Source organism: Cricetulus griseus (genome assembly GCF_003668045.3).
Source record: "Cricetulus griseus strain 17A/GY chromosome 1 unlocalized genomic scaffold, alternate assembly CriGri-PICRH-1.0 chr1_0, whole genome shotgun sequence".
NCBI lineage: Eukaryota > Metazoa > Chordata > Mammalia > Rodentia > Cricetidae > Cricetulus > Cricetulus griseus.
Window position 1 is genome coordinate 222,764,263 of NW_023276806.1, and position 14,964 is coordinate 222,779,226.

At 43.8% G+C, this 14,964-nt stretch overlaps 1 protein-coding gene across 1 annotated transcript in view; it reads right to left on the reverse strand.

Annotated features, from left to right (window-relative positions):
- Cntnap2 (contactin associated protein 2) overlaps window positions 1-14,964 on the reverse strand; it is a 1,481,094-nt gene that overhangs the window by 105,592 nt on the left and 1,360,538 nt on the right. The window contains exon 21 of the mRNA XM_035451404.1: window positions 12,710-12,803. Within this exon, the coding sequence (XP_035307295.1) occupies window positions 12,710-12,803 (94 nt within the window). The remainder of the gene's footprint in view (window positions 1-12,709; window positions 12,804-14,964) is intronic.

Consider the following 14,964-nt stretch of genomic DNA (forward strand, 5'->3'; position numbering starts at 1 on the left):
GGAGGGAAAAATGAAGCAAGGAAGGGATGGAGCAGATGGAGCCACGAGAGAATAAGCATTGCGTGTGAGAAAGAACAGCGCAAGCAGAGTGGTTTATTTCAATGATGAAGTCAGAGTTAGCTTTAAGCCAGGAGCCCTCATGCTATCAGCTCATCACAGGCACTAAAGACACTGCATGACCTTGCATAGCCAAGTTATAGCTGTTGGCTCCAAAGGACATGGACCAGTATTCATCCGCATGCTCTTCAGCATTGGGTATGTTAGTATGAGAGGGAGGCAAGGCTGTAGCACCCCCGAAAGCAGCATCCTATCCTGAGGAGGAGTGGTACCATGTCTGAGACTTCCTGGTATCCCAGCAGAGACTCATAAGGGTGTGGCAGGTACCTCTCCCCAGGGCTCCTCCAGTTGCCTCCAATGGTGAGCACTTGGAGAAACAATGTTCTCCCTCACCCCCCCCCCCCGGATCATTTCTTCACTTCCCTACTTGAGTCTCATAGATTCATCTCCCATATAGTTTCCTTGTCTAGTGCACCCTAACTCTCAAGGTTCCTCCTGAGAGGAGCCAGAAAGAGACCTGTTATCACCCAATTTATCAGCTCACAGAGGGTCACATGTTAGAGCAGGGGTGAGTGCTGCTGATAAGGGGGCCCTGTCCTGCTAGGACTGAACTGGATCCATCCAGGCAGACCAGGGCATGGGACTCCACTTTCGGAGGTAGCACTGTTCCCTGCTTCTGCTTCTGTATCATTTCTTTCATCAACATCTCCGTTTTGACTATTTTTGGATGAAATTAGTGGTTCCTCACATTTCCCTCATGGTATATTACCACAAGCAGCCCTCCCCACTCCAAATCCCTTTGCAATATGGCCATGCCTGGGCACATTTGTGACATGCAATTTGTGCCCCTTTGCTAGACTCTGTGCTGGATGCCAGCATTTAACAAAAAAATAAATAAATAAAGCAAAAGTGATGTCTGTAACTTTTGAGGCTCTGATGAAATCACCATGTTTCTGCAGGAGCAGAAACCTTTGTACATATTAGAAAAACTGTAGCTTATGATACGTGCTAGTCTGGGTTCTGAGTCTACATGTTTCAGGCTGAGTTCACTGGTGTTGCATGGGGTAGTGGTGTGTACAGTGTAAAGTGCTTGCTTATGTCTTTAGTACCAAGGCACAGTGAAGCCTGGGTAAGCATGGCCAGAAACATTCTGGATTAATTATGTGCTTGATTTTTAAATTAAGTTGACACCCCCCCCCCCAAGGTGAGGTTGTGACTCATGGCTTAAGAAGCTTTAGAGCATCAAGTTTTTATGAACTAGCTGAATCTAAACCAAGTAGACCAACTACCAGTCAGTCCACAGAATGTGTGTGAGAGAGATAGCACGTGTTGTTTTGAGCCAGAGTTTTGGGTGAGTTATGCAGAAGAGATTAGTAAAAGCTTCCTCCTCTCCTGTCCTCCAATGTGGCAGTTTGAATGAACCCCATAGGTTCATATGTTTGAATGCTTGGTTGTTACTAGTTAGTGGAACTGTCTAGGAAGAATCAGGAGATGTGGCCTTTTTGGAGGAGCTGTGGCCTTGTGGGAGTAGGTGTGCCACTGGGGATAGGTTTTGAGGTTTCAAAAGCTATGATTGACCCAGTCTCACTCTTTTTTTTTTTTTTTTTTTTTTTTTTTATGTGTCCTGCTGATCTCAGCTACTTCTCCAGCACCTCCATGCCTGCCTGCCATGATGGTTATGGACTAACTCTCTGAACCTGTAGGCGAGCCCCAGTTAAATGCTTCCTTTTATAAGTTTCCTTGACCTCAGTGTCTCTTCATAGCAATGGGACAGTGACTAAGACACCAGTCATCTTCTCCTTTGTCTTATCATTCATGTCTCTGTTTACAGATCAGTTCTCTGAGGCTCACACACTGTCTCTTACTCCTGAACTGGGTGAAGCACCTGTCCTAAGTGCTGTTGGAACACCTTGTCATATGGCATGAGCTCAGCACGACTGATTTTATCTGCAGTCTGAACTTCCATGATTGCCTCAGAGTTTCTTAGGGTAGCTTTTCCTCCTCAGAGAAACCTGCTGGAATGCTATATGGGGCTTTGCAAATGGTCCTGGGCATCAGGAATGTTCCTAATAATCTGATACTAGCTCGCTTCCTACATTCTAGCTTAAATAATATCATTTTACCCAGCTAACACATATATGCTTTCCTTGCGATCCAGGGTACAAGAACTCACTTGGTCTTGTTGCCACCATGACTGCAGAGCACAGTCAGAAAGAGGGCCGCCCTCCGTACTTCATACTGCAATATTGATTCTTTTCTTTGATTTCACAATACGACGGTGTTGAGTCTCTCAATCTGTAACTGCACTGTTCTGGGCCACCTAGACCATCTTCCCCCAGTTACACCACTTCGCCCCTCTAATGCCTTATCTTTTCTTCTTTTTCCAGCTAAAACACGAGCCCCCCCAAGCCAGAAACTGTGGGAGAGTTGGACACTATTGAAATCTCCAGTGACTTACACAGTGCCTCACACTGGGTATGATGAATGCATATGTGTTTAATTATGAGGGATTAGAAATGTCTGATATGTTTTATAGACATAATATGGGGCACATACTGGCCTGTCTGCTAAATGTTGTTCGTCTAAGTCAGGGCATGGTCGTTGCTGCTTTACACAGAAGAACCAGATAAAGGAAAATGGAATGTTAAGACTGGAAGTCCAAATGTGATGAAGACAAGTCTCCTCTTTATGGCAATCTTTGTGTGCCAATCAGGTCAGGCCAGGCTGTGCCACAGTGAAAAACAGCCCTATAGTCATCATGGCTTACAAAGCAAAGTGTGTTTTTTTTTTTTCCATTCCATATATTCATCATGAATAAACAGTTTTCTTTTTGTTGTAGTCATAGGACCTGGGTGGATGGAACAACCACAGTTTTTCCAGAGTAATAAGGAAAACAGAAGGCTTTGCGGGGCGGGGGGTGTCTCTTAGATTTTTAATGGAATGTTCTATCATGGAAGTGATACATACTTTCTTTTCCAGTTCATAATACCTTGGCCAGAAATATTCAATGAGTCATGTAACACCTACCCCAGCTTTGACCAATGGATGAAGAATTAAATATGTTATTTCTGTTATGTGAGTTATTGCTAAAGTTCTGGAAGGAGGGGAAGCCCAAGAATATGAGGATTTCTTATTAACAGAGATTGTCACATTTGTAATATGGATTGCCATAGAGATCACCCAATGACTACCAGGAGCACATTTTCTATTCGAGTGGCTTTGGACACTAAAGTAATTGGGCAAATGTTAGAAAATGGGACCAGTATGACTACAAACTATACTAAACTCAGTTAGACGTTCACCTCAGATTTTACTACCCCAGACTGTGCTGCTGAGAAGCAATAGTGGTCAGTAAAGCAAGGATTACTCCACATGAGTAGTCAGCTTTCCCCAAGTGTGGCCTCTCAGATGCAAGCAGAGGCTGTAATGTCCTTTTACAATAAACTAGACGCACTTCATTGTGGTTCTGTATCGAGTGTGAGCCACATGGCACAAAGAGTTCACTTAAAAAATTAATTTTAAAAAAGGCTAATCACTCTCTAAAATGAAAATGAATACTGCCACCCTGAGCATATTGTCTGTTCAGTTACAGAATTTATCACGATGTGATGCTCAGTATACTAAACCAAAATTCATACCTGTGATATATTCATACAGTAGATGATATCGATATCAAGAAATCCAGAATACAGTTAGCATCTCAGATCTCAAACAATACTGCAACAAAAGCATATTCCCACTGTACATCTTGAAGTTTCAAAGGCATGTAGGCTGTCTAGTTTGGATTTACATAGTCCAGAAAGCTCCCTAGTACAAGAGACAGATTCCATGGGATCTTTGGGAATATTCTCCAGGATACAGTCTTCACTACTCAAAGCAGAGGCTGCTCATATGTGAGGAGAAGGTCATCCCACTTGCAGAGATGGAATTTCTCCCTTCAAACCCCTACTGCTCCAAATGTGTCTGCTCTAGTCAGTTCAGTGGGCCCAACCAACTAATTCTTCAGCCTGTCTCAGGCCATAGCTCTCTCTGGATAACTGATCCCAGGCTTTTTGGTTAGAGGTCTATATCTATCTGATCTTTTATTTTTTTAAAGGTTTTTTCTTTTTTTCTATTATTTTTTATTTTTTTTTAATTAGAAAGAAGATTATTTTACATGTCAATCCCTGGCCCCTCTCCCTCCCCTTCTCCCCTGCACCCCCAACTAACATCCTACCTATCCCATCCCCTTTCTGCTCTCCAGGGAGGATGAGGCCTTCCTTAGGGGATCTTTAAAGTCTGTCCTGCCCTTTGGGATAGGGCTTAGGCCAACCCCCTTGTGTCTAGGCTCAGGGAGTATCTCTCCATGTGGGATGGGGTCCCAAAGTCCATTCTTATGCTAGGGATAAGTACTGATCCACAAGGGGCACCATAGATTTCCGAAGTCTTCTCACTGACACCCACATTCAGGGGTTCTGGATCAGTCCCATGCTGGTTTCCTAGCTATCAGTCTGGGGATCAAGAGCTCTCCCTTGTTCAGGTCAGCTGTTTCTGTGGGTTTCACCAGCCTGGTAAGGACCCCCTTGCTCATCATGGTATATACTCATTCATATGTGGATTTTAGACAAAGAGTAAAGGATTATCAGCCTACATTCCACACTGCCAGAGAAGCTAGGAAACAAGGAGGACCCTAAGAGAGACATACATTCCTGCAGAAGGGAAAAAGGACAAGATCTCTTGAGCAAGTTGGGAGCATGGGGGGAGGGGAGAGGGAACTAGGAGAATGAGAAGGGGAGAAGAGGAGGGGTGAGGAGGACATGATGGGGCAGGGAGGTTGAGTTGGGGGAAGAACAGAAGAGAGCAAGACAAGAGATACTATAATAGCCGGGTGTTGGTGGCACACGCCTTTAATCCCAACACTCGAGAGGCAGAGGCAGGAGGATCTCTGTGAGTTCGAGGCTAGCCTGGTCTCCAGAGCGAGTGCCAGGATAGGCTCCAAAGTTACACACAGAAACCCTGTCTCGAGAAACCAAAGAGAGAGAGAGAGAGAGAGAGAGAGAGAGAGAGAGAGAGAGAGAGACTATAATAGAGGGAGACATAAGTTTAAAGAGAAATCAGGCACTAGGGAAATGTCTGGAGAGCTACAAAGATGACACCAACTAACAATCTAAGCAACAGAAGAGAGTCTACCTTAAATGCCCTCCCCTGAAAAATGAGATTGATGACTAATTCATATGCCATCGTATAGCCTTCATCCAGCAGCAGGTGGAAGTAGAAGCAGACACCCACAGCTAAACCTTGAAATGAAATGAAATCCAGTTGCAGAGAAGGAGGACTGATGAGCAAAGGTGTCTATCTGGTCTTTTCAAAAGACTAACATCCTACTTTAGACACTCCAGACATCACACCTAGTGACTGGCTCCATATTAGATTCACCGAAGAATCAGTCACCAGAGAATGTTCCTCACACCACCCACCTGAAGTTTTTTTCTTGACTCTGAGAATCTCTGATCTCCTTTAGTGTTTGTTTGTTTGTTTGTTTGTTTCTAAGTGTGGAATTAAGTTTAATCTTTATTACATTTCACCTCACTGTCTGTATCCCACCTTTCTACCTTGTCAAGCTACGTTTGAAAGGTTTTTGTCATCCTGAACATTAGATCATTCCTCTCAAGTGTGTGTTGTCGTTACACATGGCAGTATTGTCTTTATTCAAGGCATTGATAGAACCATTGGGAATAGAGAACAGATACAGGACCTGCTCCATCTCCCTCAGGTTTCAAATTACATTTCCTGGAAGACAACTTGCTGCTAAAAACCAGACTCATAAAAAAAAATCTAGGCTATCATTTAGGTAGTAAATGATAACAAATAGACACAACTTGTTCTGATGGATTTCCTGCTTCATGAGCCTTTGTTAGTTGCCGTGGGCCTGACTTCTGGCTAAAGGACCCAGGATTACAGGAGCATCCATGCTGAAATTCTGAGGCAGACAGACCAAGCTCTCATTTTTGTTTCTGCTCCCATTTGTGAAGTTCACATTGTTTTTGATTAGGTCTCTCTCTTCTATCCTTCAGGAGTGCCCTTTCTCAAGCAGTGCTCATTAAAGGTCTCAGTGGGAAGCCGAATTTATTTATTTAGATTCATCTCCTTCTCCTTTTATGGGATCACTTACTGTTTAGCAGTTGACCTAGTAAAGCAACAGCTGAATAGCATGGGTCTCATGGGGTTGTCGAACCTTTGGAGAGCATGAGATATCTGTTGGGAGGCCCAACTCATCTTTTCAGATGAGTATTTACATATCTGGAAAATGCAAATAGCTTGTTTCTCATGGAACTATATGCTGTGTTCAAAGGGAAATTTTAGAAATACCCCCTTGAGTCCCACCTGTGCTAAGTGATGACACAGTTAAAGATTACTAGCTTGACAAGGTGGTGAAAAGCAGCCTTCCCAGTCACTCATACATCCTGGTTTTGGTTCTGTGACTTCTTTGATTCTAGGGCAAAACTGTGTCTTTAGTGTGTCAACTGTCCTCCTTGCTTCGCCACTGTTCCTAAGGGTGCAGGTGTTACCAGCCAGCAGAGCCTAGGTCATGGGCCAAGCATGGGTCATACGTTTTCTACACTAGCTTCCCATGGATGAGCTGTGTCACTTTAAGCTAGTAGCTCTTAAATGGTGGTGATTTTGCCATCCTGGGGACATTTGGTAGTGTCTGGAGCCTTTTCTGGCTGTCACAGTCTAAGGGTGCCATATTACCTAGTGAGTGTGGCTGGTGAGGCTGCAGTGGTCTGGGGTGGCATTGGGAGGAATGTAGAGAGTCTTGTACATACAGCATATGACAAGATGGCTGCCACACAGACAGTATCCCACAGTGGTAATACTTCAATTATTTGTGTACCAAGCATTGTGTTGAGAAGCCCTCTCTCGGGTGTTACCAGATTAATAGTAAAAGCATAGTTCATTTACTTCACAAATATTCTTTAAACATTTGTTCAATGTTGGAATGGGTACTATTGATACATAAGGGTTTTTTTTGTTTTGTTTTGTTTCATTTTTTTTTTACATGCCCATAATCTTTATCTTTAGGGAACTAACAACTCAGATGTGTGAATTTTCCATGATGCATTTGAGGAAATCCAGACTCTGAGAGGTTAAATCACAAATGATTAGCACAAGAGGACCAAGATTTTTTTTTTTCAGACAGGCCTGAATTCAAGTCTAACCAGCTCTGCCAGATTCCTAGGCCTGCATTCTTTCTAGTTCATTATTGTCAGATCTCTAACTAAAGCAAAGCAAAGCAAGCAAGCAAGCAAGCAAGCAAGCAAGCAAGCAAGCAAGCAAGCAAAACAAAAGCTTTCAACAAAGGACAAGGCTGTAAACCAGGTGAGGACTGACCATCTCTATGCTGACTGAAGGGACCAGCACCCTGCTTTAGCAGCCATGACAGGCTAACATGTGCTCCCCTGACCTTGCCCCTCCTGTCTTACTCACTAGGAGGTTAGATATCCTCGTGGCAAGGAACCATTCAGAAGTTAGCTGGCAGGGCTGTGCTTTAAGTACAAGTGCACAACAGTGCTGTGCAGAGCATAGCAACCGCCCTGGGAGGGCTATAGGCCATAACAACCAATTGACCAATCAACACAGGACAAGTTACCTAAGCCTGGAAGCGCACTAATCCTGAGACTGTTGCATACCCCTAGACACTCCCCTTACACTATCTGATATATTCCCAGCCTTGTGATTTCTCGGGGTCTTTTCTCTAGCTGTCCACCCTGGCCCAAGCTAATGGGGTTAGCACGTTAAACAACTATAATAAAAGACTCTTTGCTTTTGCATTGAAATGGGTCTCTTGGTGATTTTGGGGTTTCAGAATTTGGGCACAACACTGACCTTATTGTGTGTTGACCTATGACATCACAAGCTATGTCAATGCTGTTCATTCTTATTCTTTTCCCATGATCATTAGTTCAACATGCATTCTTTCAGTGTTGCTCCTGTCTTGGTCTACAGGGATCTCATTGACGAGTGAGGATGAGAGCCAATTTCTGGTGGACCTGCTTCTAAGATAGAGGCACATCCAGGGTTGACATGATTTCAAAACCACTTTCTCACACATCAGATGAGTTAACCCTCAGTCTCATGTGGAAGAGGGGATAATAATGACAGATCTTGTTTCATTGCGTTGTTGTGTTATGTACCCCATCATATTCATGTATACAACATTTGATATGCTGCAAAATTAGTCTTCTTATTTCATAAAATCGTAAGACCTTTGAAATGCAGAAAATGACTAGAGACTACCAACAAGGACAGTGTAGTTAGGTCTATATTTGACATCATGGCAGCCTTTTATTTTTAGGACACAAAGTATTAAAGGGTAGCTATTTGTTCACACTGTACAAAAATTGAAGTGCTGACAGCCAATACGTCGCAGCTCTCATTCTTGTTCCAATTCCATCTTTGCTATCGACCGCCCTTTCTACCAACTCAGAATATGTGGCCTTTCCTTCTTGGTTTCTATACTCACCTAGTGGCCTAACTGTCTCACAGAGCAACAAGATGGATGTGTTCCTGGTTCTAAAGAAGGGTCATTCCCACTTTCTGGCATGTCATAGAAACCTCAATGCCTGTTGGTCTGCCTTAGCTTTGCATTTCTCCATCAGTTCTTGCTGTCTGCCTTTCTCCTCTTCATTTCTATGTTTCCTGTCCTAGAGACAACAGCACATCTGTCAAGAGCTGGTTTCATATCTTCCTGCCTGGCTTCAAGTTTGGTTCTGCCACTTGTCAGCCAGGAGACAGTGGGCAGCTACTTTACATATTTGTACCTGGTTTTGTCATCTACAAAGGGAGATCATAATCTCAGTACTTTCCTGGAATTGTGATGGAAGTCAAAGGGGTTAATACAGCTGGAGTGCTTAAAAATGGAGTCTATGTAGGCGAGATGTACAAGTCCATTATCGCTTCCATTACAGGTTCATCTCCTGTTTGTTCCTCCTATTGTGACCCTGCAACCATGTTTTTATTAATGCTCTCTGACTGATGTAACCAAGTCTCGATAATGAAGCCAACCAATTCTTTTTCTTATGAGAGGTATAAGCTGTTCTCTCTCTCTCATGTAAAGGTTCTTTCTTTAGAACCAGGGAAACTCCAAAGAAGCTTCCAGTAGCACTGGACTTTTATTCTCAGCCTACCCAATAGTTTTGGGAGTCTCAGAACCAAATAGTAAAGTGAGAGACCCTGCTGTCTTTAGACTGATTGTCTCAAATATGTTAGTGACGAACCAGTCTGCCCCCATCTTAGGCTTGCAAACCATCTTATAGTAAAGATAAACTCATTCCTACTTATGATTAAATCTGTTTTTCAAAGATTGGGGTATGCCCTACTGATGGGGAATGTCCTTCTGTGTATATTTATCTTATTGGTCAATGAATAAAGCATTGTTTGGCCAATGAGGCAGAAAGATAGGTAGGACTATGCATCAAGGAGGGTTCTGGGAAATGTAGTAAAAAAAAGTCTTGTGATACACGCAGGAAGTGGCATAGCAGGCAGACTCATATTTTAGCAAGGACAAGCAGGAAGTCGTCCCTTTTGCTCTTGCTCCTCCTCCTGCTCTCTGCTCAGGAGTCACTATGTGACCACCAGGAAGACAGGACACATTCTGCCTGTGTCCATCATAAGATAAGTCTTATGATTATGGTTGATAATTAAGACTGAGCTAGCAGGTGAGAAATTATAGTCATTGGCCAAGCAGCATTTATACCTAATATAAGTCTCTGTGTTACTTGGGACCTTAATGTGACAGCAGGCAGAACTTGGGTGACCTGGCAGAAAGACTTATTGTTACACATTACCTATAACTTTAGCTACAAATGGCTCTATATTGCCTGTTCCAGGAAATGACAACCATGCCTTTGTTTCAAAAGCTTATTATGGTCACCTTAGGACCACCTTGCTATCATGCTTTTGTTTCAAGGAGTTGTATACCATCTTGCAACCCCACCTTTGTTTCAAAAGGTTGCTATGACTGCCTTGCTCTAATTACCTTGTTTTGATCACCTTGTTATGTTCTATTCCTGTAACTCTGCCTATTTTGCCTGCCAATCCCCCCATTGGTAAGCCCCCTACCTCTGAGCTATAAAAATCATATCTTTTCACATTCAAAGCTGACTTCTTGAACTCGGCCTTAGGGGAAACAGCCTGTGTACACAAGTAAAAAGGTTTGCTTTAATTAATTTATTGCTTTAATTAATTTGATGATTTGGGTGGGTGGTCTTTTTCCTCTCATCTTTGGGATTAATGATAGGTCACTTTGGTAAAGACAGATTAAGTTGTGTTTTCCAGATAACCTTGCCTAGCTCAAATTAGCTGAGGCCCTGTTTTTTTGGATCTATATAAATGATTGACAGGCAACCTTCTGACATCACAGGGCCCCAGATTCCACTCACAGAGCACACTGAAAAGGCTATTTTCAAAACATATATTCTGTGAAGAGCTATGAAGACAATGTTTGCATATGCAGGTTACTGATCACGTCACCCCTCTTGACCTCTGGTCACCATCCCTCACACCTCAGAACACCCTGTTTCCTTATCTTATGAAAACCCGTAAACCTTATCTTGGGAAGGTGCACATGGCTTCATAGGCTCCTTTTCCTCATGTCTGGCTGTCTTGTGAGTAAATTCAGTTTTGAAGAACTTGTGGTTTCACAAATTGGCATACTGTACAACAGGCAAAGTGGCCTGGTGAAATAAAATTACCAGGGCCCACTGGACAGAGTGACATTTCCCTGAGGTTATCATAGACTGAAGTGCCCAGAAAAAAAAAAGCCATACCTATGTCAAATATTCTAAAGGCTGATTGACTGGTGAGAGCTTTGTGACTGTGAGCAGTTTGACTGACTGGTGAGAGCTTTGTGACTGTGAGCAGTTTGACTGACTGGTGAGAACTTTGTGACTGTGAGCAGTTTGACTGACTGGTGAGAGCTTTGTGACTGTGAGCAGTTTGACTGACTGGTGAGAGCTTTGTGACTGTGAGCAGTTTGACTGACTGGTGAGAGCTTTGTGACTGTGAGCAGTTTGACTGACTGGTGAGAGCTTTGTGACTGTGAGCAGTTTGACTGACTGGTGAGAGCTTTGTGACTGTGAGCTGTTTGACTGACTGGTGAGAGCTTTGTGACTGTGAGCAGTTTGACTGACTGGTGAGAGCTTTGTGACTGTGAGCAGTTTGACTGACTGGTGAGAGCTTTGTGACTGTGAGCAGTTTGACTGACTGGTGAGAGCTTTGTGACTGTGAGCAGTTTGACTGACTGGTGAGAGCTTTGTGACTGTGAGCAGTTTGACTGACTGGTGAGAGCTTTGTGACTGTGAGCAGTTTGACTGACTGGTGAGAGCTTTGTGACTGTGAGCAGTTTGACTGACTGGTGAGAGCTTTGTGACTGTGAGCTGTTTGACTGACTGGTGAGAGCTTTGTGACTGTGAGCAGTTTGACTGACTGGTGAGAGCTTTGTGACTGTGAGCAGTTTGACTGACTGGTGAGAGCTTTGTGACTGTGAGCAGTTTGACTGACTGGTGAGAGCTTTGTGACTGTGAGCAGTTTGACTGACTGGTGAGAGCTTTGTGACTGAGCAGTTTGATTGACTGGTGAGAACTTTGTGACTGTGAGCAGTTGGAAAGTTGCAGATCCAGAACCAAGCTATTTTTTCCAGTCCTTTCAACTATTCATTGTCCACCTGACATGCTTTCACTCAGGCAGAAGTTTGGAATGTATTAACAAAGCATTCTTTTACCAACCCCCCAGCTAAATACATCATCAGATAAAACATATAACAGATGTCCCCTGCCATGCTGTGACATCCCACCAATGCGTCTGAACAGTGTTTTGCTTTATGGCATGTCTTATGACTATAAAAGCTCATGTAATTAGTCCACATTGGAACATGTTATTTGAGGCAATCTAAACCACGATCCCTGGCCATAGTCATGCCTGTGAGGCTCAGGTAAGTGATCTTTTATAGCCCTTGAGATGTGGGCTTTGCTTCATGCTGACACTGACATCTGCTTCATGACAGACATTCTCACAGGACAGAGGAATTTTGTTGGCTTCATGTAAAACACTAAAACTATTTGTGAGCAATAGCACCTCATTTTCATCTAGATAACTCCCATTTCCTTATGGAAGGGGAGGGCGAGGGTGGTTATAAATTCAGTCACATGTAGGGATGAGTCCTCTACTTCATGACCTTATAATCTGCAAATGACATTAGACATGTTTATTAGGAGTGATTCGTAGGGAAGAAGTTAAATTAAATGTACATCAGCAGAGGCCTTTAATACCCCGAAGAACAAATTTTACAGAGGGAATCTGGGAGCTGATAATTGCATCTTGCTTTATATAGATGTCATCGAACGCTAGCTCCATTTCAGGCGATGCCTGAGATGCCTGAGATGCCTGCTATGCTAATCAGAATGCACATCACAGGTGTAATTGGCAGCCTCAACACATGAGCAATACCTCAAAGAAGGTTTTGTAACCCTCCTGGGAGCCACTGTCAACCACCACGGAGGATGCTCAGGGTTGACCTCATTGAGAGAGGTCAAATGCAAATTTGCACTTACTACAATGTCAGACTTGAGTCAGGTGCATTCTTAACACCAAACTGTAAGAACCAAAGACTTACCTATAACTTTCCCAAGGAAGAGTGACTTGGGAGAGTTGAAGAGCGTGTCAGAGGAGCTGGGCAGATGGTAACTCACAGCAGGGTAATGGTCAAGCTGCAGGAAGAACAGGAGACACAGTTAGAATGTCCCTGTCCGAGGAGTGATGGCGTCACCATTGGAACTCTGGTTTCTGGAAAGGATTTCAACAGCATAGGATCTGAAGTCCAGCCTGAGGAAATGGAGGCCAGCTCATCCTGTGATTTGCTGGCTGGGTTAAGATCCACCCTCATTTTCACAGGGTAAAGCCTGCTTGATTCTCAATCTCCTGAGCTTACCTCTGAGCTAGGCGGTGCTATCCCTGTGTAGTTATGCTTTAAAAAGGATTCTCTCACTGAACTGTTTACTCCACTTTTTGATGCTATCTGCTTACAGAGGAATGCTGACCCTCAGACGCACCCCACCCCCACCCCATGCTGCAGTTCAATATGGCCACATTGCTTTTCATAGGGGAAAGCATTTTCTACCACAGTTGGCAACCCTAGAGGCTGTGGTGGTGGTGGTGGTGATGGGTGAAGGGTAATTGTCCTCTGGTACAATTTGTTCTTCCCAAATGGAGGAGAGGAAAATCCTTAAAGGTGACTGTTGGATCAATGCGCATTTCCGGTTATATCCCCCACAGGCAAGTGCAAACAATGGCGTCCCAGGGTCACAGACTCATCCCTGTGTTCCCACATGGCATCTTATGCTGGCCCATCTTTTAAAGACGGCTATGACATTCTTGCGCTTCCCCAGCTGTGAGCTCTTAGGACTTTCTAGGCTTTTCTGTGACACACTCATTCTTTAGAAGAGAGCTCTACACCGGTTCAGGGTGTGGGACAGGTGTGAAATCAGGCTTCCCCCGCCCCCTTCCCCACACCCGAGGGAACCCTGTGGAGTGTGCAGAGGAAGGAGCAACAGCGACCTGTCGGGGGTGGGGGGTGGGCTGGGGGTTGCACCACATTGGATACTGGTATGCTCCATTGACAACTGGCCGCTTCAACGAGCAATCCTTATTACTTGTCTGGATCCTTCCTAGCAACTTGAAGATGGTAAACAGTCCAAGTTAAGTGTTAGAGTCTTCATATCTCCTGAATGTTCGAGAATATGAGCTTCAGGGAAGTGGTACTGTTAGTTTTTTTGTACGTTGAAAAAATGTACTAAAATATATCACTAACAAACATTTATTCTATCCAGAGAATTTTTCGCCTATTTTAAGTCTGCAAGAAGAAACGCCTTGCGACCATGCTACAGCGTTTCTGCTGAGAAATATCAGTAACCTGCTCTGGCGCCCTCTGATGGCACACGTGGGTAACTGCAGCAACCTTTGTTAAATTCAGTATCTGCAAAAAGCCAAGGTTGATAAAGTAAACGCCAAGATTTAAAAAACTAATTCTTTTAATTAGTGGGTTTCCTCGGAGCACTCAATATTCCTTATCATGTAAAGTATTTTGCTAATGCACTTAAAATATATAAAGCAGTGCATATCCATCACAGAAAAATAATAATGTAGACTTCCAGGTTAAAAAAAATCACCTTGTGATAATTAATGCTAATTACATTCTTGCATATGTTTAAAAATTAGGTAGAAACCAATTAGTACTATTCTATTTTATGCTCATGGGTGTTTTGCCTGCATTTATGACTGTGTCCCATGATCATTCAGTGCCCACAGAGAGCGCATCAGGTCCCCCTAGGGCTGGAGTTACAGACGATTGTGAGCTGCCATGTGGGTGCTGGGAATTGAACCAGTGAGCTCAAGACCAGCCTGGACTACAGTGTGAAAGCCCATCCCAAAGCAAAGCAAAGCAAAGCAAAGCAAAGCAAAGCAAAGCAAAGCAAAGCAACAAAGTGGAACAGAGATAAGGGCGGTGCTAAGTTGTTCAAGTCTGCATTACCTGCTCAGTTAGGAAAGTGTCTTGTTACAATTAAAATATGGCAAATGCAGACCTTTAACAGTCATGGGTTTTAGCTGGAAGGCAGGGGGAAATTCTTTAATGACGAAAACCACAAGAAAATTTGCTGGGAGAGAAGAGAACACAACCACTTCTCTTCCCACTGGAGGCGAGCCCCCTCCCCCCTCCTCCTGCTCTCTTGCCCTCTCCACTCTCTCCTGTTTGCTCTAGGTGTTGGCCCAGAATTGCGGGGAGGAGGAGTTAATGTGAGCGGGACAGAGAAGGGACAGCAGCTGGGGGAAGGATCGCCGATGACTTGTCACAAAGCCGTGGTGTCCCCAGCT